This window comes from Sarcophilus harrisii, chromosome 5, assembly GCF_902635505.1.
Source record: "Sarcophilus harrisii chromosome 5, mSarHar1.11, whole genome shotgun sequence".
Classification (NCBI taxonomy): Eukaryota; Metazoa; Chordata; class Mammalia; order Dasyuromorphia; family Dasyuridae; genus Sarcophilus; species Sarcophilus harrisii.
The window spans coordinates 138,974,885-138,997,210 of record NC_045430.1 but is presented as its reverse complement, the minus strand read 5'-3'; the positions used below and the strand labels follow the sequence as shown (position 1 = coordinate 138,997,210).

The following is a 22,326-nucleotide window of genomic DNA, read 5'->3' as shown; positions in this document are numbered from 1 at the left end:
AAATCTCAAAAGCAAAACAAGTTGTAATAGTTTATTTATGCCAGTCTAAATAATGATAAATGAGATAAAGACAACTTTATACCCATATTTAAAACATACAATTTAATAGTATTTCCAATATTTGAAACAGGGTATAAATTCAGATAAAAAGTAAAAGTGTACCATTTATCTTTATATATGTAAAACTTTACATATTATGTCAAAAGACAATGAAAAATGTTAGTTTGTACTTAATAATATTTAAGTTCATTTTTTTCTACATAAAATAGTTCATTAAATATTGAATAGCAAATAAAAACTCAAACATTTTTTATTATGATAGCCATTAAGATTTAAATTCCAAAGAACTAGAAAATAAATATGTAAGTGGAATAAAGTATTTGAAATCTGTTGAATGAATTTGATGTCCAGTAATCTAAGCATAAACCTGTGTTCTTGTAGAAAAATGTTCCCCTTTTTATACATATCTGTCCTCTTCATTAACTCTATCCAAAACGCTACACAGGCATTTTAGATATTTTCAAATAACTATATTAATTACATGTGTTCTATGTGTTCTTTAGCAATTTTAATGTTCTTATATATTGTATATTATTTATGCTTTGTGTACACACATACACACATACACACACAGAGATATTCTTATTTTAACTAAAGACCATAAATTCTTTTCAAGTCAGAGAATTTTCTATCTTTCCTACATTCTTTTTTAAAATTTTTACTTATTTTATTCTGGACTTAAAAAATAAATTGAGCATTTCCATAATATAGAAGAAAATAAAAGACGATTATGCACAAAACTGCAAATCTACTATATACAACTTGCTATTCTTTTAAAATATGTAATAAAGTTATCATATTCTCTTTTTCCTTCTCTCTCCTCCACCAGAGATGGATAACATTGGATACAAATTATGCCTATACATGTAAAAGCGTTCTGTATAAACTTGTACTTATCAGTTCTTTCTCTAGATGCAGATATCTTATAGTATCCTAATGCCAGTGATAAAAAAATTTACGATAGAAAAATTTAATAACTATAAGAAAAAATACATCTAACCACTCCTACCTACAATCAACTTTATTGTAATTCATGGTTTTAATGGAAATTTGAAAATGAAAATTGATAAACAATGGATTTTAAATTGTTATAGACTCACACCAACTAGTTTAGATTAAATAAAATAAACCCAAGACCAGCAACACTGACATAGTCATATAATAGGTACCTAAATAAAAAAATACATTTAAGCCATAAGTCTATAATTCCAATGAATCAAAGAAATATTTTTATGTGAATTTCCTATTTTTTTTTTTTCTTGTGGCAACTGGGATTAATTGACTTGCCCTAGGGTCACACAGTTAGGAAGTATTAAGTGTCTGAGGCTACATTTGAACTCAAGTCCTCCTGACTTCAGGGCCTGCATTCCTCATTTTTCTTTTAACCTAATATTATGCTAACCAACAAGAAGGTAAATCAAACCACTTTTTAACATGATAGTAGAATCTCATACATAAAGTTTATAATTAAAGCACTTTTGCTTTGTTCACAAGAAGTACAATGTTCTCATTTCATTGATCACTAAAATATAGGAATCAAAAAAAAATTTAAATGCCATTTCCTACCTCAGTTAAATGTGGTGTCGGATTAAATCCACAGAGATTGCATACCACATTCTTGCATTCTGTACAAGTATTAAAGTTGGGAGGATCCTTAGAACCCACATTTAGGCCAATTTTACAAAGGGGACAAGTAGATTTTGGTTTGGTGGGCTTTTCTGATTCTAGAGGGCCAGCAGCCTTTTGCGGTTCCACCATTTGCGGTTTGCTCTCTTTTGTGGGAAGAGGCTTCTTTTCTGGTTCTGTGCCTTTGACTGGGGCAACCTGTTCAGGTTTAGGCACCTCAGTTTTTTCAGCAGTTGGAGCTTTTGTGTCCTTTTTAACAGGTGTGGTTTTAGGAACTGTTTGTGGAGTTTGACTGGTGGGCTTAGGTGGTACCTGAGATACAGGTGGATGTGAAGGGGGAGGGGGTTGTTTGGTTGGAGCCCCTGGCATACCTTGTGCTTGAGTTCCTGCTTGACCAGCTGTGGAAATTAAATTTGATGCCTGGCTAAAGATTGAAGCTCCAAATCCAAATAGCTTCCCAGTGACTGTCTCTTGGGGAGTTGTGGGCTGCGATTTCGGGGCATCCGTGATACTTCCCAGATTAAGACTGAAACGTCTCGACTGTTCTTGGGTCTTTGGGGGCTGCTGGGCTGTAAGTGTGGGTTGTCCAGGACTAGGCTTTGTGCCTGGGAGAGTAGGCGATCCTTTTGGCATTTGCTTGGCATCTGGTTTGGGGCTCATTTTGGTTTGTGCTTTCTTAGGGTCTTCCTTTTTTTGAACTGGATCAACTTGTTTTTGAATTTTACTCTCTGAGATCATCCCAGGTTGTGAAGTGGGTTTGGAATCAGATGGAGTACGTGATGGGCCTTTAGAATCAGGTGGGACTTCTTTATCCCCCACGGGTGGGATAATTTGTGTTGATTTGGCAGAATCTGTTTTAGGAGGTTGTGCTGTTTTCTCCTGAACCTGTGATTGCATTTTGGAGCCTGAGACATCAGGTTTCATTGCAACTAACGAGGAAGCCCCAGCATCAGCTGGAGGCTTCTGTGTCTTTGGCTGTTTAGATTTGTCATCAGCCATTGGTACCTTGGCTTGCTCAGATTTGAGAGAAGGCTCTGGGTGAGGGGTTGGCTGGGTTACAGACTCTCTGGGGGAAGGCTGCTTGGCTTTTGCTGGAGGAGAGCCTGGAATGGATGGTTGCTTTGTGAGTGGCGGAGGTTTTTTAATCTCAGGGGACTTTGAAAGATCTGGTTTAGGGGCAACATCCTTTTTAAGGGAAGTTTGCTGGGATGGAGGGACTGGTTTAGTCACTGAAGATGCTGTAACCGCAGGGCTAACCTTCGGTTTCTGCTGAGGAGTTGGTGGAACTGGGGCCAAATCACCACCCAGTGCTCTTTGCATCTGGCAGTTTAGACAAAGCCACTCTTTAACCTGTAAGGAAGAAAAAAATAGATGTAATTGAAAAAGCCTTCAGAGGATTTTCAAAAGCATATAAATTGGTAAATAAGCAAGAATCAAATAAATATTCACACTGAGGAACTGCTCCTTGACGGCAGTCTTTGTCTCATTCATTTTTGTATGCCTCTATATACCTAGTCCTTACCTTGTGCTTAATAAATATTTGTAGAATAAACAAATGAACACTTCCCAAATGAATCAAAGCATTAATTAAAACCAAAAATGTTAATGGAATTAAAAATTAGAGACTTAGAAAATGTGAAGCAGTCTATACTTCTGAAGAAAGGGAGAGAAAGAAGATTAATATGATAGTGCCTTTCCTTCTCATAAAATATATAAATATATCTATATATATATACACAAAACATACATATAGAGATATATATATATGTGTTTGTGTGTATGTATAGACTGCTTTAATTAATATAAAATTTTTCCTTTTGTTCCAATCAGATCTTATTTAGGTAGAAATCAAGTTACACAAAAAATGTGGGTTAAAAATCTCTGAGATTAGCTTCCCAGATAAGACATACAAGAGATTTTTCCAATGATATCCACTCCAGATTTCTAATTCTTAAGAGCTCTTCAAAAAGAATGTGATGTTCTGATTTTTCTTGTGCAACAAGAGAACTGTACAAATATGTACACATATATTGTATTTAAGATATACTTTAACATGTTTAACATGTATGAGACTGCCTGCCATCTAAGGGCAGGGGTGGAGGGAAGGAAGGGAAAAGCTGGAACAGAAGTGATTGCAAGGGACAATGTTGAAAAATTACCTATGCATATGTTCTGTCAATAAAAGGCTATAATAATAATAAAAGTGTGATGTTACAGAAGGAATTGTATTTGAATCACTGCTTCCCCACCACCATCCTTGCCAGCTGTGTGACCTTATACAAATCACTACCTTTTTCTAGATCTATTTCCTGCCTTATAAAATGAAAGTTGGGGAAAATAAAGAAGGATAAATGGAGTAAATAGATGACCTCTAATGTCTTCCCTGCCTCTAAATCTTATAATTTTATGACTCTTCAAATTAAAATGTTACCTTCAAATAATATGTTCTATCATGGTAGGTATAGAGATTGAAATATGCTTACTCAGATGATGGGGAAGGGGGGAAGCAGGGGTGGGAGAGAAAAAGGGGGAAATTAGGGAGTGTCACTTCATCTATATAGTCTATAACTTGGCTATAGAAAGGGGTTATATGCTAACCTCCCAAATCACCATCCACATAATATAATCACACTTTGTAAAAATTATATCTTTTATGAAAAGAAATTAAAGACATATAAGATTTATCTTAATGCAGATAAAATATCTTTATTATTTCTAACTAGAATGAAATAATATGCATTATGAATGTTGATTATTATGTAGTTCAAAGGAGGATAGTATCATACTCAGATAATATATGGAATGCACACGAAAATCTATCTTGTGGGTATTTTCTAAATTTGAAAAAAATATACCTCATAACCAAATGTTTTTTAAAATGAAAGTGTCCTGTCAAGGGTGACTTTTCATCCTCATTAATATTAAACCCTTGAATCTCAAAGCAGATTAAATTTCTTTCTACAAGTACCAATTACAACAAGGAAGCAGAAAGCTCAAGAAATAATCATTCTATCAACCTATGTTATGTAGAATGGTCTGTGAAAATACTTCAGCACAACTATTCATCTCCCCAGTTCCAATTTCAAGCCCTACTTTTGCTGTCTCCTTGTAAATCCCTCTCATCCCAAATCTGATTCAGCTCTGTTACAATTCCCCACTTACCTCCTGGTCCAAGAGGAAAGGGGGAGGGGAGGGGAATGCAAAGAAAGGAAGAATCATTCAGCTACACAATGAAGTTAAGAACTAATTCAAAGGATTTGGAAATTAATCAGGAAAATAAAATCCATACAGTCAAACTCACTTATTTCATAGATATAAAAATTAAGACCCTTAGAAATTAAATTATTTGCCCAGTCACATGTAGTTGATTCTAGATTTTAAACTCCATTCTTCTGATTCTGAATAAGTGCTTTTTCTATTACATTCCTATAATCCTTGTAAATTTCTAAAAATAGCATAATTTTTATTTTTTAAAAGGCTTATTAAATATGTGTCTACATTTGTTTAGATTAGATACTTCTTGAAAGCATTTCTTTATTCATTCCTTCTATTCACTTTATCAAATGTATATATACACACACACAAATGATATGCTCCATGACCATATATTAATAATTTATCTATATTTTCCTTTTTCTTCTAAAATTCTTTTTGCTAACAAGTAAACTTCATGTACTTATTATACAAGTCAAAAAACTCCAAGGATTTGTTTTCAATCTTAATATCAAATAATATTTTCTTATTTAATAATATATGCTTTGTCTCATCCCAGAACATAAAGTTTTTTTTATCTGTTTGTTTGTTTTGAGATTCTATGAGTCTAGTGGCTCACAATATAAGTATCAGATGTGATGTGTATACTCAATCACCTTTAACCCTACTTCAGCTTGGAATTCTCAACTCAAGCAATCCATCAACCTCAGTCTTCCAACAGAGTAGATTACACGCATATGCTGCCATATCTGCTACCTGAGATTTTCAATTAGTATATATATACACACACACACACACACACACACATACATACATACATTATGATATCTCTCTCTATTTGGTGGTGATATTTAGAGTGGTAGATGGATACTGACCTCTAATCTTTCTACTGGTAGCATATACACAAAACTCTCTCTTCCTCCTAGTCAACCTGTACCATGTACCAGTCAACTACAAGCATTTACAAATTAAGTATATCACATTCCTAAGGTTTCTTGCCACTCTTGGAATACAAGTTAAAGTCATCTTTCTGCTTCTATCTCAAGATGAAAAACATGTTTTCCTCTAGAGGTTTTAGAAAATGGCTTCTTTCAGGGAAAGGGACCTGTATGTGCAAGAATGTTTGTGGCAGCCCTCTTTGTAGTGGCCAGAAACTGGAAACTGAATGGATGCCCATCAACTGGAGAATGACTGAATAAATTGTGGTATATGAATGTTATGGAATATTATTGTTCTGTAAGAAATGACCAACAGGATGATTTCAGAAAGGCCTGGAGAGACTTACATGAACTGATGCTGAGTGAAATGAGCAGGAACAGGAGATCATTAGATACTTCAACAACAATACTATATGATAATCAATTCTGATGGACGTGGCCATCTCCAGCCATGAGACGAACCAAATCAGTTCCAATGTAGCAGTAATGAATTGAAGCAGCTACACCCAGCGAAAGAACTCTGAGAAATGACTATGAACTACTATATAGAATTCCCAATCCCTCTATTTTTGTCCTCCTGAATTTTTGATTTCCTTCACAGGCTAATTGTATACTATTTCAAAGTCTGATTCTTTTTATACAGCAAAATAACTATATGGACATATATATATATATTGTATTTAACTTATGCTCTAACATATTTAACATATATTGGTCAACCTGCCATCTGGGGGAGGGGATGGGGGGAAGGAGGGGAAAAGTTGGAACAAAAGGTTTTGCAATTGTCAATGCTGAAAAATTATCCATGCATATATCTTGTTATAAGATATAACAAGATATATAATAATATACATCTTTAATTATAAAATTAATTAAAAATTTATTAAATATTAAAAATTAAATATAAATAAATAAATAAATATTTCAGTTGAAGCACACAAAAAAATGAAATTGAAGAAATATTATAGGCTAGGAATTTATGCTTGCTGGATACATTCATGCTAATGTGATTTGGTTGTTTTTAACTATTCTGATTAAAATCTATATATAACTATGAAAAAAAGTGGCTTCTTTCTTAATTAATCTAATTCTACTGGCCAAATACTTTAAAATGAGAAGGGTTTTTTGGTATGTATTAAATTTTCCTTAGAGTTTTAATAGTTTTTCCCTCTTGGTATTCACATTTCATTCTAAATCAATAAAGAGAAAATGTCTTTTTTAAGCATTTTATCTATATTTTTTCAAACTGAGAGTCTCTACAGGTCTACACTTAACCTACTGGATCCCATACCACCTAAAATAAAAGTTAGGATGCTGGGCAATACCCCAATGAAGATTAATTTAATCAACTGAAGAGGTTTAAGAGCTACAATGGAAACTCTGACTATGGTTTCAAAAGACCTGGATTCAAACCTAAGCTATGAAAATAGGTTATAAAAATAAACATCTTTGTAACCTTGGGAAATAACTCAATCCTCTTGAGCCTGAGTTTTCCTTATTTGTGAAATGAAATACCACCTCTAGATCTTTGACTCTTTGAATTTAGCTATAATCTTCATTCTATTGATAACTTTGGGGGCAGTTAGGTGGCACAGTGGCTAGAGCACCAGCCCTGAAGTCAGGAGGACCTAAGTTCAGATCTGGTCTCAGACACTTAACACTTTCGAACTGTGTGACCCTGAGCAAGTCACCTAACCCCAATTGCCTCAACAAAAAAAAAAAACACTGTTGATAATTTTGACCTAATTCTGCTCTGAGTTATACTATACAACATTCTTATTAACATTAATATAGGTCATTTGATGAGAGAACATATCAATACCTAAAATGTCAGTTTCTCTTTGGAGGATCAAAAAAATTTTGGCGATGCACATTTGGAACCACCATTACATGTATCACCATATTCCTAAAGAAGGGGGAAGAGGAAACAGCATGCCTGGAGGGCATATTCAAAGCAGAAAATACAAATAAAGGGTTGTAATGAATATCAACCTTACCAGCAATGTACCTAAAGGAATCAAGGTATTAGTATATAATACTGGGGTTTACTATCTGTTTTCAAGTTGTGAGTACTCTTTCTATTGAAATATTTATGGAAGCAATAGCATGTAAACAATATTATAAGACTATTTTGAGGGACTTTTATATATAATGTCAATAAAATGGAATTTTACATATAATACTTAAGATGATTGTGATATCTCTAAAGTATTTATATGTTAGAGTTAAAATGATATAGAAAAGTATTATATGTTCCTTTAAGTGAGTTTTTTTCATTTTGAAAAATCATACAATATTTAAATATGTTTAATTCCTCTGAGACAATTCTAATTAGATCTAGAGCATATTTAGTCATTCATTAAATGTTTGTGGAGTATCTACTTTGTGGATGATACTATGCTAAACATTGAAGGCATTTCACATTAGTAAAAGAAATGCTCCTTATCCTCCAGGGAGTACAATCCAATTATAATTGCTCAAAACTTACTTGTCTAGGTAGTTAGGCCTAGCTGCTATGTCTCCTAGGACAGGAGCAGTTCCAATGGACCCAGGTTCTTTCAAGCTAGCTCAAGAAACTTTTTTTTCATCATCATCCGCATCATGGGAGCTTCTTTAGAGTAATATGATTGTTGTATGTTTCAAATAATTGCATGTATACAGGCACTTTGGGGGAAGGATGGAAGAAAATAACATATGTTTTTCCTCTCTTTCTTCTTACTATCTATTATTATTCAGAAGTCTCCAATAATTTGAACTGAATAGAGGGTCAGAAGACCCAGAGCTATTCTCCAGGGAAGCAAAAGAAACTGATAACCCACACTTTCAAAATTGTACAACTTCATCTAACTATTGTCTGTTAACATACTATTCAACACAGCAAAAATCCCAAAAATCTTGATAGTACATATTTGTGACAAACCATGTGGCATATTTTTAAAAGAAGGCATAAAGTTTCTGATGAGCAATATATGGTTTTCTGATGCAGGAGAACAATTTCACATTTTGACTAGAGGGCACACATATCCTATGTAGGGACAGCATATATAGGGATATATAGCAAAAGAATATAGTGACAAGGAAATATCCAAATATAGTTTCCTTTTGATTTTTTTAGGGGTAACTGCTCATTTACTTCCTTTTACTTTCACTACTCTCTAGTCCAGTCAAGCAAATGACTTCAACATGTCTCTCAACTCTCCATGCTTTTACAGTCTGTCCCTCACATCTGAAATGCATTCTACTAAGTGCCTATAGTTTTCTTTAAAGCTCAGCCATCTCCTATCTGTACTCTTTGTGATATTCCAGTTATATCCCCTACCTCTGAAATTAATTTGTATTTATTTTGCATTCATCTTTTCTCTCCTACTCTCTCACTGATAATATAGATCATGTCATGTCATTTTCCTCCCTATATCCCCAGTTTTAAGCATAATTCCTGGTAGACAGTAAGGAAGGACTTATTAAATGCTTGTTCATTGATTCATTTTGTGCCATACTACCATACTGTTCTAAACCATACAATGATCAAATAAACTCATTTTACTAATCCCTGAATTGAAGTTTACCCACATTTATAACCTAAGTGCTTTATATGATGGAGCTTGCTCCATATGGTATCATATAACATAAAATTCTCCTCCTCCAAAAAACAATCTATTTTCTCGAGTTCAGTGAATCAGAGGGCAGAGAGGTTGAAACCATGTGAAAATGTTCTGTTTTGTCTTTAATTTTATCTTTCAAAGGTAGCCAAGATTTATCTGACTCGCTGGAAAATATTGTGTTTCAAAAAGCTCTGTGATTAATAAAAACTAAAGCCATACTTATATCCCAAAGAGATTTTAAAGAAGGGAAAGGGACCTGTATGTGCAAGAATGTTTGTGGCAGCCCTCTTTGTAGTAGCCAGAAACTGGAAACTGAGTGGATGCCCATCAACTGGAAAATGGCTGAATAAATTCTAGTTTATGAATATTATGGAATATTATTGTTCTGTAAGAAATGACCAGCAGGATGATTTCAGAAAGGCCTGGAGAGACTCACATGAACTGATGCTGAGTGAAATGAGCAGGACCAGGAGATCATTATATACTTCAACAACAATACTATATGATGATCAATTCTGATGAACGTGGCCCTCTTCAACAATGAAATGAACCAAATCAATTCTCAGTAGCATGAATAGAGCAGTAATGAATTGAACCAGTTATACCCAGCAAAAGAATTCTGGGAGATAACTATGAACCACTACATAGAATTCCCAATCCCTCTATTTTTGTCTGCCTGCATTTTTGATTTCCTTCACAGGCTAATTGTATACTATTTCAAAGTCTGATTCTTTTTGTACAGCAATATAACTGTTTGGACATATATACATATATTGTATTTAACTTATACTTCAACATATTTAACATGTATTGGTCAACCTGCCATCTGGGGAAGGGGTAGGGGGAAGGAGGGGAAAAGTTGTAACAAAAGGTTTTGCAATTGTCAATGCTGAAAAAATACCCATGCATATATTTTGCAAATAAAAAGCTATAATATAATAATTAAAAAAACTAAAGCCATAATAGAATTCATTTCCTTTCAAAAGTCATTTTGCTCGTTATAAAAGGTTTTTGCTTTTTTGTATTTGCTTATTAAAAAACAAAAACAACAATAACAACTTGGATTACTTGGAAAGGTATCTAATATATTTTGAAGTTATTTTGAAGAAAGGAAAGTTCTCGAAAGGTTAAGCTGAAAAGCCAATCTCTTTACACTACTCTATTTCTTCAGTAACTCCTTTAAGAAAAAAGAATCCAACAATATGTTTCATCTTGGAAATGAAAGTGCTTTAAAAGCCCCAACTGGTTTTAAGTTCTCTTATCACCATTTTACAGATGGCCAAAATAAAGTGCAAATACATAAAATGACTTGTGTCATTATGTGTCTTTCATCACATTTCTTGTCCAAGATCATCATCTGCTCTAGTTCCCCTCTCTCAGAAAATTTCAAAGATATCTTAGCTTCCCCATCACAATCTCTTCCCAAATAATAATCTTTCTATTTGGCTTTTCCATTGCTGTCCTATGTAATATTTTGAAAATTTAAAAATCTTACCACCTTGTTTTGTATGTATTGTTATGATACCAGAAGAACATTTATTTTCAAATTGAAGCTTTGTGGCCTTTTATTGTAGTTATCATCATCATATTATCATCATCACTTTGTAAATGAGAAAAATGAAACTCAAAGATGTAACTTGATCAAAGATCACACAACTTGATAGAAGGACTAAGATTCAAATCCAGGAATTCTAAGTCACTAATTTTTTTTTTCATTTTTATACCAAAGAAAATATTTTGTAAATTAAAATATCTAGATAAAATCTTAATAGTACTATCAATTCTGTGCCTCAAGAAAGAATTTTCTCCTAGAAATGTAAACTCAAAGTAGACTAATCAAATCTATCTAATCAGAATAACTGAACAGCTAGATGGTGCAATGGCTAGAACACCAAACTTGGAAAGATCTGAGTTAAAAATATACTCCAGTTAGTTAATTCAACTTCCCTCAGCCTCAATTTCCTCATCTGTGAAATGAGGTTGATACTTGAAATGAGGTTGGTAGTACTGACCTCAAAGAGTTGTGAACATTGAGATTTTTTTAAAAATACAAAGTGCTTTGTGAACTTTAAAGTATTATATAAATTATATTTTAGTGTCCAAAGCTAAAACACAAAAGATATATTACTCCATCCTTATCATTTTCCTAATATTATTTATATTTACATCATTTAAAAACTAAGAGAAAAACTGTAATGCGCTTTTAGCAGGAAGACCTAGGTTAAAAGGATCTTGCCTCTGATACATTGAAATTATGTGGTTTGGGGTATTATAGCTTTTTAGTGCTAACTATAAGTCTTTAAGTTAAATAATTATTGCAGAATTGCATCGGTCTCCTCTATAATTAGACCCCAAATACACACATTCATACAAATGCACACATATGTACACATATGTACATGTACACACATAAAAACACAGACAAATGGAAGCTGTTTCTAGATAGATCAACATTTTTGAGTGATGGAGACCATTTTTCAAGTCCTGCCTCTGACCTTCATTTGACTGTGATCCCTGAGCAGATCATTTAATTTCTGAGGTCTCCAAGCAACTCTCACAAGACTGTAAATTTCCAGAGAGTTACAGATTCCATTGGTAGATAGAATTGTCTTTTGGGGAATATATTTTAATGATAGCATTGGATTAGAGAAATCAAAATAATTAAATAGTATTACACAATTAAATAAAAATGGATAGAAGTAAAAGTACAGAGATACAAGAAACCATTCTTTCCAATAAAACGTTAAATTCTACAGGCTTTAATTTATGTGGTCTTGATATAGTTGGTGGCCCAACCAGGCCTAGAGTCAGGCCTCTGATCTTTCACAGTCACAGTCACAGACCTGAGTTATATCTGGTCTCAGACACTTACTAGCTCTGTAATATTGGGAAAGCCATTTTGCCTCCATTTATTTAAATTTCCTCAACTAAAAAAATGGGTTCTTGTGAATATCAAATGCAGATAATATTTGTAAAAATATCTAGCACATAGTAGATGCTATCAAAAGCCTTATTTCTTTTCCTTCTTTTCCCATCACAAGAGAACCCATATTTCTTAAATTAGCAATCTATAATACTGTCAATGTTGTCAGTGTTCACACAAAACATGCTATGTAATTTCTCTAAAATATTCAGACCACAGAAAACATGCCTGGAAATCTCTCTTCTGGTGGTACCAGTTCAGATTAGTAGAAACCACTGGATCAATGAATAACAATAAGTACAATGTCTAAAAAGGTTTTCATAGTTCTTTGTCTCCACAGTAGAAACCACTGGAAAGATTTTTTTAAAAAATCAATTGTAACTTTGTTTTCTTCACTGAATTTCATTTAAAACAACATAAAGATACATGACACTTTACCATTTGTAAAATACTTTATATACATCACTTTGATTTTTAAAATACCTCTCTAAGAGTGTTATTATCCCCATTTTTCATATAAGGAAACTAAGGCCTGGGAGCTTAAGTTACATGCCCAGGGACATAATGTAAGTTAAGTTACATGCCCAGGGACATAAAGTAATTAAGTGATAAAAATAGGGTTCAAACTTTGAAACTAACAGTCCAGAATTCTCTGCTATATTTGGTATACTATGTAAATGTGCCCCAAGTTTTATATTCTGTATACGTAGAAGGAGAAACTAAGAAGATTTACTTCCTAGGGAACCAAAAATACAAAACAAAAAGTAGAAAGACAACTATCTGATATGTTCAATTTTCCATCCTATTATTGGGAACACAATGGGAAATAGATAAGATTCTACTTCCATTTTATCTTCAATAAATCTGAAAAGACAATAATTGAAATTTCACTTTTGTCTTAAATGTTGATTTAAAAATACAGGGAGGATACAATTTGAATATGTGTTTTTAAGAGATGGAAAGTGAAAGAAGGAAATAGCTTATAACCGTTTTGAGTTTCCTTAACCAATAATTTTTAAAGTATAGATATCTGCTTCCATAGCAGAAATTTTATTCTTAACAGTATAATTAATTCATCATACTATATATGTGTCATGTTAATATATAGGTTTAAAACAGCTTTTGAAAGTGGGCTTATAAAAAAATATGAGTTATGAAAAAAGATGCAGGTGAAACAATTTTTTCAGACATTTGGGAACAGTTAGAAATAATTTATTTGTTGAGAATACAACTAATATGAAGGAATTGTGAGATGGGTCTTGGCCAAGATGAGAAATTAAATGTTATGAAAATTAAGAATGCATTTAACCAAAATTCATCAACTTTCTATCTGAAAGGTTTGTTAAATGACAAAGAATACATGGAGAAAGATGTAATATCCACTCTTAAAGGAGATTACAATCTAATAGGGGGAAAGAAGATGAGATTTATTCAAATAACTGCACTGAACAAAAAAGAATAAGCACACCCAAAAGGAATGAGCAATGAATAGAATTTCATAGAAGGGAGAGAGAGGGAGAGAGGGAAAAAGGGAAAGAGGGGGAGAAGAGGAGAGGGGGAGAGAGAGACAGAGACAGAGACAAAGAAAGGGAGGGAGAGGGAGGGAGAAAGAAAAAGAGAGAGGGACAGAGAGGGAGAGAGAAGTAGAGAGAAAAGAAGAGGGGAGAGAGAAAAGGAGAAAGAGGGAGACAAAGGGAGGGAAGGAAGGAAAGAGAAAGAGAGAGACAGAGAGGAAGAGAGAGAGAGAGAGAGGGAGAGAAAAGTAGAGAGAAAAAGAAGAGGGAGAGAGAGAGAAAGGGAAGGGGAGGGAGGAGAGAGAGAGAGAGAGAGAGAGAGAGAGAGAGAGAGAGAGAGAGAGAAGGAGAAGGGGGAAGGAAGAGGAGAGGGAGGGAGGGAGGGAGCGCAAATGCAAAGTACAAGCATTTCAATGAGAGGTATATAACACATAACACATTGGCCTGTCTAGAGGAATATCCCCTGCAAGATTAAGTCTAAACTCTTCTTATTATTTGAAATTGACAAAACACTTGACACAGCACAAAGCATAATGCTTGACTTCAGATTCACAGTTTAGGCACAATAATCCTTGATTACTCCCTCAAACACTATATATAATTTCTCTCCATGCCTGCTATACAATGGGAAAGTATCTGCTTCCAAAAATCAGTGTTGATTCAAATCTTGCCTATTTGTGTGAACTTTACTAAGTTATTCAACTTCCCTCGGTATTGCTATCTGCAAAAAAAGGAAGATAGTAGAAAGAGAAGTGAATTTGGGATCATGGGACATGAGTCAGAAATTAGTTCTATCATTTGTGTGAACATGGGCAAGTCAATTAATTTCTCTGCATCCTAGGTTATTTCTCTGTAAAATTAAGGAGGGGGCTGACCAGATGACTGTTAAGGTCATTTCTGAATCTAAATTTGTGATCTTATAATGTTTTCTAATTTAAATTATAAGTTTATTGTCCTGGGTGAGGAGGGAATTTTCCAATATCTTCAATATATTTCCACTCCCAATATTTAGCTCATGCTTCCATATGAAAATATTTCTCAAATAATTTTTAAAGTCTTAAAATATATCATCAGTAATTTGCATCCCTAATATGAACTTTGAGATATTAAAATTATGAACTCTAAGATTCCTCTTAACATCCTGCAATTGGAAAAAGATGACCAAAGATGAAAGATGATCAGTAACTGTCAATGTCAGTGGAACTATAAGAAGATAGGCTTAGGGGACTTGTGAATTGGTTTAGCTATTCTGAATATCAATCTCAAATTATGCAAAAGGAGTGACTAAAATCTCTAAATCTTCTGACCTCTAGACGTAGGCCAAAATAGGGCAAATAATATCCCAAGAAAATCAAAGGGAGACAAAGTTCCAACATATGCAAAAATATTCATAGCACACTGTTTTGGAAAAAAAGTAAACAAGTGATGTCTATCAGGGAACACTAAAAATTATGGGATATGAATATAGTGAAATGCTATTGTAGAATAAAAGGTGACAAGTATAAGAAATTCAGAGAAATAAAGCAAGATTTATATAAATTGCTGCTGGAGTAAATAGAATATATATACATACACACACACAGTGACTGATATAGTAAATGAGATCACTAAAAGAAAGTTGATTCTTAATAAAAGAAAAAATTCATTGATAGTCTTTGAGAAAAAATTTTCTTCCTCATTGCCAAGAGGTAGGGAATAACTACTAGAAATAATAATATATAAGTCATCAAATGTAGTCACTGTATTATGTGGTTTTGCTTACTTGCTTTTAGAGAAAGTTCATTCTGAAGAGGGAGGAACGTATTTTCTCGTTCCCATAAATTATTGTGAAGTAAAGGCAAAAAACCAATCAATCAAATATAATTAAAATACACAATATCAGGAAACTGTTTGGGTTATCACAGGTAATTATATTAGTTGCAGCTCTATCCCAGATCTATTCTTAGGCTATATGCCAGACAATATTAATTATCAAAAATAAATTTGAAAACTAAAGAAAAATATTTTTAGAATCTTTCTTCTTATTCATGCTTTAAGCACAGAATTATGATTACAGGATTTTTCTCCCTACAACAAACATGAAAGAAGTGACAAAATTGTAAACCATTATGAACACATTTTCAAGTTGATACCAGAAGCCAATGAGCAATCATAGTATTTCATGTATTCTAATCTCAGTACACACGGTTAGTTCAACATAAAGTCATTCAATTACATATTCCTAAATAGGAGATGATAGAAGACAAGGATCTTTTAGTAGGAAAAAATAGTTAGCTCTATGTTCACTGCCTTAAATAAATGAATCTTTTTTTCTGAAGTAAGTAGCTTAGAATTAAAGAAATAAATATTTGTTTCTGGGCTTGAGAAATGTTTTATTTTTATAACTGCAAGTACCCTTAATGACAGTTTCACAATACAGTGATTATGTGATGGCAAAATGATAGAGTATAGGAAAACATATCTCATCAGTTACTAAGAAAAGGAAACATGGTTACATTTTCTTAGGTAATTTGGAAATTCATGTAAGTGGTTATAAATTTATGAAACACTAGTGAAAGGGCATGACAAAAGAATTTTAATCTGGAGCTGCTATATCTGCTCCACATGGAGGCAACCCGATTCATTCCTAAATGAATTTATTTATACAGTATGTTATTCAATCAAGACATTTTCTATAATTTATGTTAGAAGATATCAATCCACATCTATGAGTTTCTGTATCCTCTTAAGAGATTGTTAAGAATTAAGAAAATGTTTAAAAGTTTTTTTAAAGAGATAAAAAGTTAATGATACCCCTAAGATACATTAAAAATTTAGCCTTGATTATCCTATTTTCTATACTGCCACTTTCATATGATGTATGACAAACATAAGACTTCCTGTATCATTTCTAAGCTTCCATTTTGCCCTCTTCCACATTCCCACCACCAAAGACCTTTTAGTCTCTCCTTTGCTTGTTCAGGGCAGGGGGAAATGTCTTCCCTTAATCTTGAGCTAGAATTCTGAAACCTTTTTCTCCTAGAAAAAGAGTTATCAATTTCTAGGAAGTGTAAAATATTACTTTATGGCATTAGAATGTGCCACATTCTAAATGAAGTATTTTCCTAGTTCCACTCCCAATCATTAGCATATCCCTTCCCCAAACAGCCTTGCATTTATTTTATATGTACTTTTATATGTGTGTTTTCCCTATCATGAATGTAAGATCCTTGAAGGACTGTTTCATTTTTATTTTTGTATCCTCAGCACTTAGCATAATGATTAGCAGATTTAAGCATTTTCCAGTCATGTCTGACTCTTTTTGATTTCCTTTGAGGTTTTCTTAGCAAAGATACTAGTTTGCCATTTTCTTCTTCAGCTCATTTTACAGATGAAAAAACTGAGGTAAACAAAATTAAGTAATTTGCCTAGGGTCATACAGCTCGTAAGTGTCTCCAGGCCTGCTCTCTATGTGCTATGCCATTTACCTGTCTCATTACTGCACAGAACATGCTAAATAAATCTGTTTTGATTGATTGAGGATAATCACAAGGATTTCTAATCATTCATAATCTTTTTCTTGCTATGGGAAGGCCAGCAAACAACTTAAAAATAAATTTTTAGGAGGAAATCCATACATAAGGTGGAGGCTTCCTATATTCCAACATCATATATTTATAGGAGTTTTATAGTTTTAAATATGATTTCAGATATTTAATGTTAAATATCCTACCAGACCCTCTCAGTGAAAGAGAAAAAAAAATACTGCTTGCTTTGATTACCAGTTGAGATAACAGATGTAGGGGTATTAAGTGACTTAGCCACATTTGCAAAACTTCACAGTGATGAAGCCTGAATTAGAATATGAGATTACACCATGTCTAAATTCCAACCAAGATTCTTCAGAATGGGGAAATCCAAATCAATTCAAGAATTTGCCCCATCACCCCTCCTTTTTTTTTTTTTCCCATTTTCATTGGTATAAGAAATGGAGGAATTCTATTAATGCATACCAGCCAACTGTCCTGCAATTTATAATCTACAAGATTATCCTGTGGTATTAAGACCTTGAGACCAGGTGATCTTGCTTTGAGGCTAGGTCTTTATCCAAGAAATCATGATGCTTCTTTGTAACAACCACAAAAAATCTACTAGGTACTAGTTACGAGAGAGATATATATACACAAAAAAAGAAACTATCCTCATTACAAGAGTTTATACTTCACAAGGAGAGGTATTCCATAAAATGGACAGATCAAGTGCAATGCTCCAAAAAACTTCCAGAAAAAAGAGAGATTAGACAACTGAGAGAAAAAAAAATGTTTACAGCCAGTGTTTCTGATAAAGGCTTCATTTCTAATACAAAAAAATAGTGTAAAATTTATAATGGAAGCCATTCCCCAATTGATAAATGGTCAAAGGCTATGAAAAGCCTTTTCTATGAAGATAATTTTCAGATGAAGAAATTAAAGATGTCTATAGTCATATGAAAAAGTCCTTTAAATCACTATTGATTAGAAAAATATTAATTAAAACAACTCTGTGATACTGTCACATACTTTTCAAATTAGCTGACAGGAAAAGATAATGATAAATGTTGGAGAGGATAAGTGTTGGGAAAAGTGGGATACTAATGCATTGTTGGTGTTGTGAAATGATCCAACCATTCTGAAGAGCAGTTTGGAACAAGGGGCTATAAAATTATGCATACTCTTTGATTTGTATTCCAAAGAAATAATAAAAGAGGGAAAAGGACCCAAATGTGCAAAAAATGTTTGTAGGAGCTCATTTTGTGGTGGCAAACAATTGAAAAATTAATAGATGGTCATCAATTGGGGAATGGCTGAATAAGTTATAGTATATAAAAGTAATGGAATATTATTGCAATATAAAAATAAAAGTATATATGAAAAATATAAAGCTGAAAGGCCTAGAAAGATGTACATGAACTGATGCTGAGCAAAATGCTGAGCAAAATAAGCAGAACCAAGAATACATTGTATACAGTAAGAGCAAGATTATGCATTGATCAACTGTGACACACTTGGCTCTTCTCAGTGGTTCAACACTATCTGCATCCAGAAAGAGAACCATGGAGACTGAATGTAAATCAACACATGCTATGTTCACTTTTTTCACCTTTTCTTTCTGTTTTTTTTTTCCTCTCATGGTTTTTTCCCTTTTGTTCTTTTTTCTCTCACAACATGATTCATAAAGAAATGTGTAAAAAAAAAAAAAAAGAATGTGCATGTATAACCAAAAAGAATTGTTTTTACATGTAACTGGGGAAAATTAAAAATAAAAAATGAGAGATCAGAAAAGGCTTCAGTAAGTATGTGGTACGAAAAAGAAGAGAGGGAACTGGAGGTATGGAGAGTAGCTGGTGTGTGTTGCATGTAGGTTGGAGATGGAATTATAAACTCAGGAAATAGTTTATCTGGAATACAGAGGGCAGGAAGGGATATAGAATAAAACAAGGTTGAAAAAGTGGGTTGGAGTCATTACAAAAAGTCAAGGTAATAGGAATCCAGTTAAAGATTTTTCACTGGAACTGGTCTGCACCTTCAGAAGACTTTAACAGTGGAAGAATCTTATTATTTATATGATCTTGTGAAGAGATGTATGAATGTTGTAAAGATAGACTTAACAATTAATATGGCTAGGAACGTGTGAAAGGAAAAGGGTAAAAGAATCAAAGTTGATGCCAAGATTGCAAAATGTGAATTCCATGTTGGAAATTATGCAGTTAGCAGCTCAAACTCATTAAATCAAGATGCCTTGCAGAAATTTGAAGATTAAGAACTAGATACCAGGATTCAGATTAGATATATTAGGTATAATAATATATTTGGTAGATTATATATATATATATATATGATATATTCAATAATATCTATGTATGTATGTGTGAGTATGTTCTTTGAAAAAATATCATTGAAACTATTGAATAAATTGAGATTACTATAATAGAGAAAATACTGAAAATTCAGAAAAGAATAAAGCAGTAAATGAGACTAAGAAAGAAGAATTAAAGAGGGAACAAAATAATGCAAAGGGATGAAAGAGTATCTAGAAGTAAAGCATTATCAACAATGTCAAAAACTACAAAGTTCAAGGAGAATATTAACTAAAAGAAGCCACTGAAATTAGCAACGAATTATTGATAACCTTTGCAAAAATTTCAATAGAGTAGTGAAATTCAGAACTTAGATTTCAATGGACTAAGAATTAACTATGTAAAGAAATAAAACCAAGAATAATAATGGTTTTACTTTTCTTTTAATGGCATCATTATCTTTCAATTAATTCAAGCTTAAAACTTGAGTCATCTTTAACTCTTCTATCTCCCCCATCTGTCATACATTCAGTTAGCAGACTCTTACCTTTATCCTACAATCTTTATTAAAACCTTCTAATAGTTCTCTTTACTGCCAATCTCCCCCAACACTGATCAACCCTACACTTAGTATCATAAATATCTGTCTAATACAAATATCCGATCATATTAATCTTAAAAATATATCTCCGCTACCTAAGAAATAAAGGTCAAACTTCATTAAAAATAAAATTAAGGGCACTCCACAATCTGGCTTCAACCTACCACATGGCAAGAATAGAAAGAATGTTAAATTAGAAGTTCATAGACTTGGGTCTAGATCAGATTGTAACATTCACTAACTGTGATCTTGGTCAAGGTTCTTCACTTTGCAGGGTTTCATTTCCATCATCCATAAAATAATTTCTAAAATCTCTCTAGCTCTGGTGCTATATTACTTTGCATTTCTACTAACCAATTACTTTACCTGAATTCAATTCAACAAAATGTTTGATGTATATTATATTTAAATTATGTAATTGTATTTATAACATATAATAATATATAATGATTTGTAATATATATTACATATAAATATATAAAATATGATGTATATTATATCTAGATGATGCAATGGATAGAGCACCAGAACTAGAATCAGGAAGATGAGTCCAAATGTGGCCTAACATTTACTATCTGTGTGATCTTGGGCAAGTCACTTTATTCTGTTTACCTTAGTTTCCTCATCTATAAAATGAGCTTGAGAAAGAAATGACCAACCACTGCAATATTTTTTTCAAGAAAACCCCAAAGGGTGTCACAAAGAATAAGACATGACTGAAATAACTGAACAATAACAACCACATATGTCACTATGCTCAATCCTAGGGATTCAAGGATGAAAGTGAAGAACCCTAACCCTAATAAAGTTATATTCTATTTTTAAAAAGTCACTCATTGTGACATCTGCTATGCCACATCACTAACTATACACTTCTTATTCTTTGTATTTGTATACCCTCCAGTCCTCAGAATAATTTCTTGTATATGTTAGCATTTAATAAAGCTATTTTTAAAATTAATTACATTAGCCTGGATTGTATAATATTCAATGAGGTTTTCCTGTCATAAATATACCTTTCCACAAAAAGTTTTTAAAATGTGAGGACCAATAAGTAACAATAATATTGAAAGATAGTAGAGTTGAGGCATGCAATTTTATTTTTATGGCATTCCTGTTCCACTTAACAAACAACAACTCCTAAGACAACTTATAGTTTTAGAATCAAGTAGCTACCACAAGAAATTCAGAGTTTATGGTCTCTTTTTTCTACTCTGAGCATTCTTTACATCGTTCCCCTCCACAACACAAAAAGGCATAAACCTGCCAAAGTAGGCTTAAAATTAGACTCTTTTGTTAACTAGAAGTTATGTTACTCATTATCAAAAAAATAGAAAAAACAAAAGACTTGTATACATTTAGAAGGCTCACATCCTTATATGATCAATGCTTTCTTTGAGAGAGTTATAAATTGATAAACATAGGAAGTGGCAAATAATATGGTTTAGCCATTAAATCAACTACATACTAACAGATGGGGATGAGGAATCACTATTATTAGTGTCTAAATTTCTTTTTTGTATACAATTAGACCAGTGACTTGTTACAACAGAAATTATTAGGATAAAGATGACAAAGTATGGGTTGTGATTAAACCATAATCAACTTAACTTATTTAAATAAGCTATTGTTGCCCCCAAAATGGGAAATGAATAGAGATATTCAAATGAATTGAGATATATCAACATATATCATCAACATTTCCTGTGAAGTCTAAAATATATTAATATGTATTTGATTTTCTTGCTAAGTAGGGCAAAATGTTAGTCTAATGCAAAACTAGTTTAGAATACAAACCAATTTTTTAATTTTTATGGAGGGGAACAATGAAACATTATGAGCAATAACACCTAAATACAGAGGTTAGAGTAATAATGATTGCAAAAAAAAAAAAAAAAGATTTAATCATTTCAAGAGCACTTAAAACAAAAAGAAAAACACCAAAACAATAGAAGACAGCTATCAATAGTTCTATCACAATCTTCTTCACAGCTGAGAATAAAATTATTCTAAAATGTTCTGTGTAATAAAATA

The 22,326-nt window shown here is 32.7% G+C and overlaps 1 protein-coding gene across 6 annotated transcripts in view; it reads right to left on the bottom strand.

The window, feature by feature from the left end:
* The window catches only part of PCLO (piccolo presynaptic cytomatrix protein), a 513,527-nt gene that overhangs the window by 474,922 nt on the left and 16,279 nt on the right, over positions 1-22,326 (bottom strand). For all 6 annotated transcript variants that reach the window (XM_031938652.1, XM_031938653.1, XM_031938655.1 and 3 more), the window contains exon 3: positions 1,627-3,036. In XM_031938652.1, coding sequence (XP_031794512.1) covers positions 1,627-3,036 — 1,410 coding nt within the window. The remainder of the gene's footprint in view (positions 1-1,626; positions 3,037-22,326) is intronic.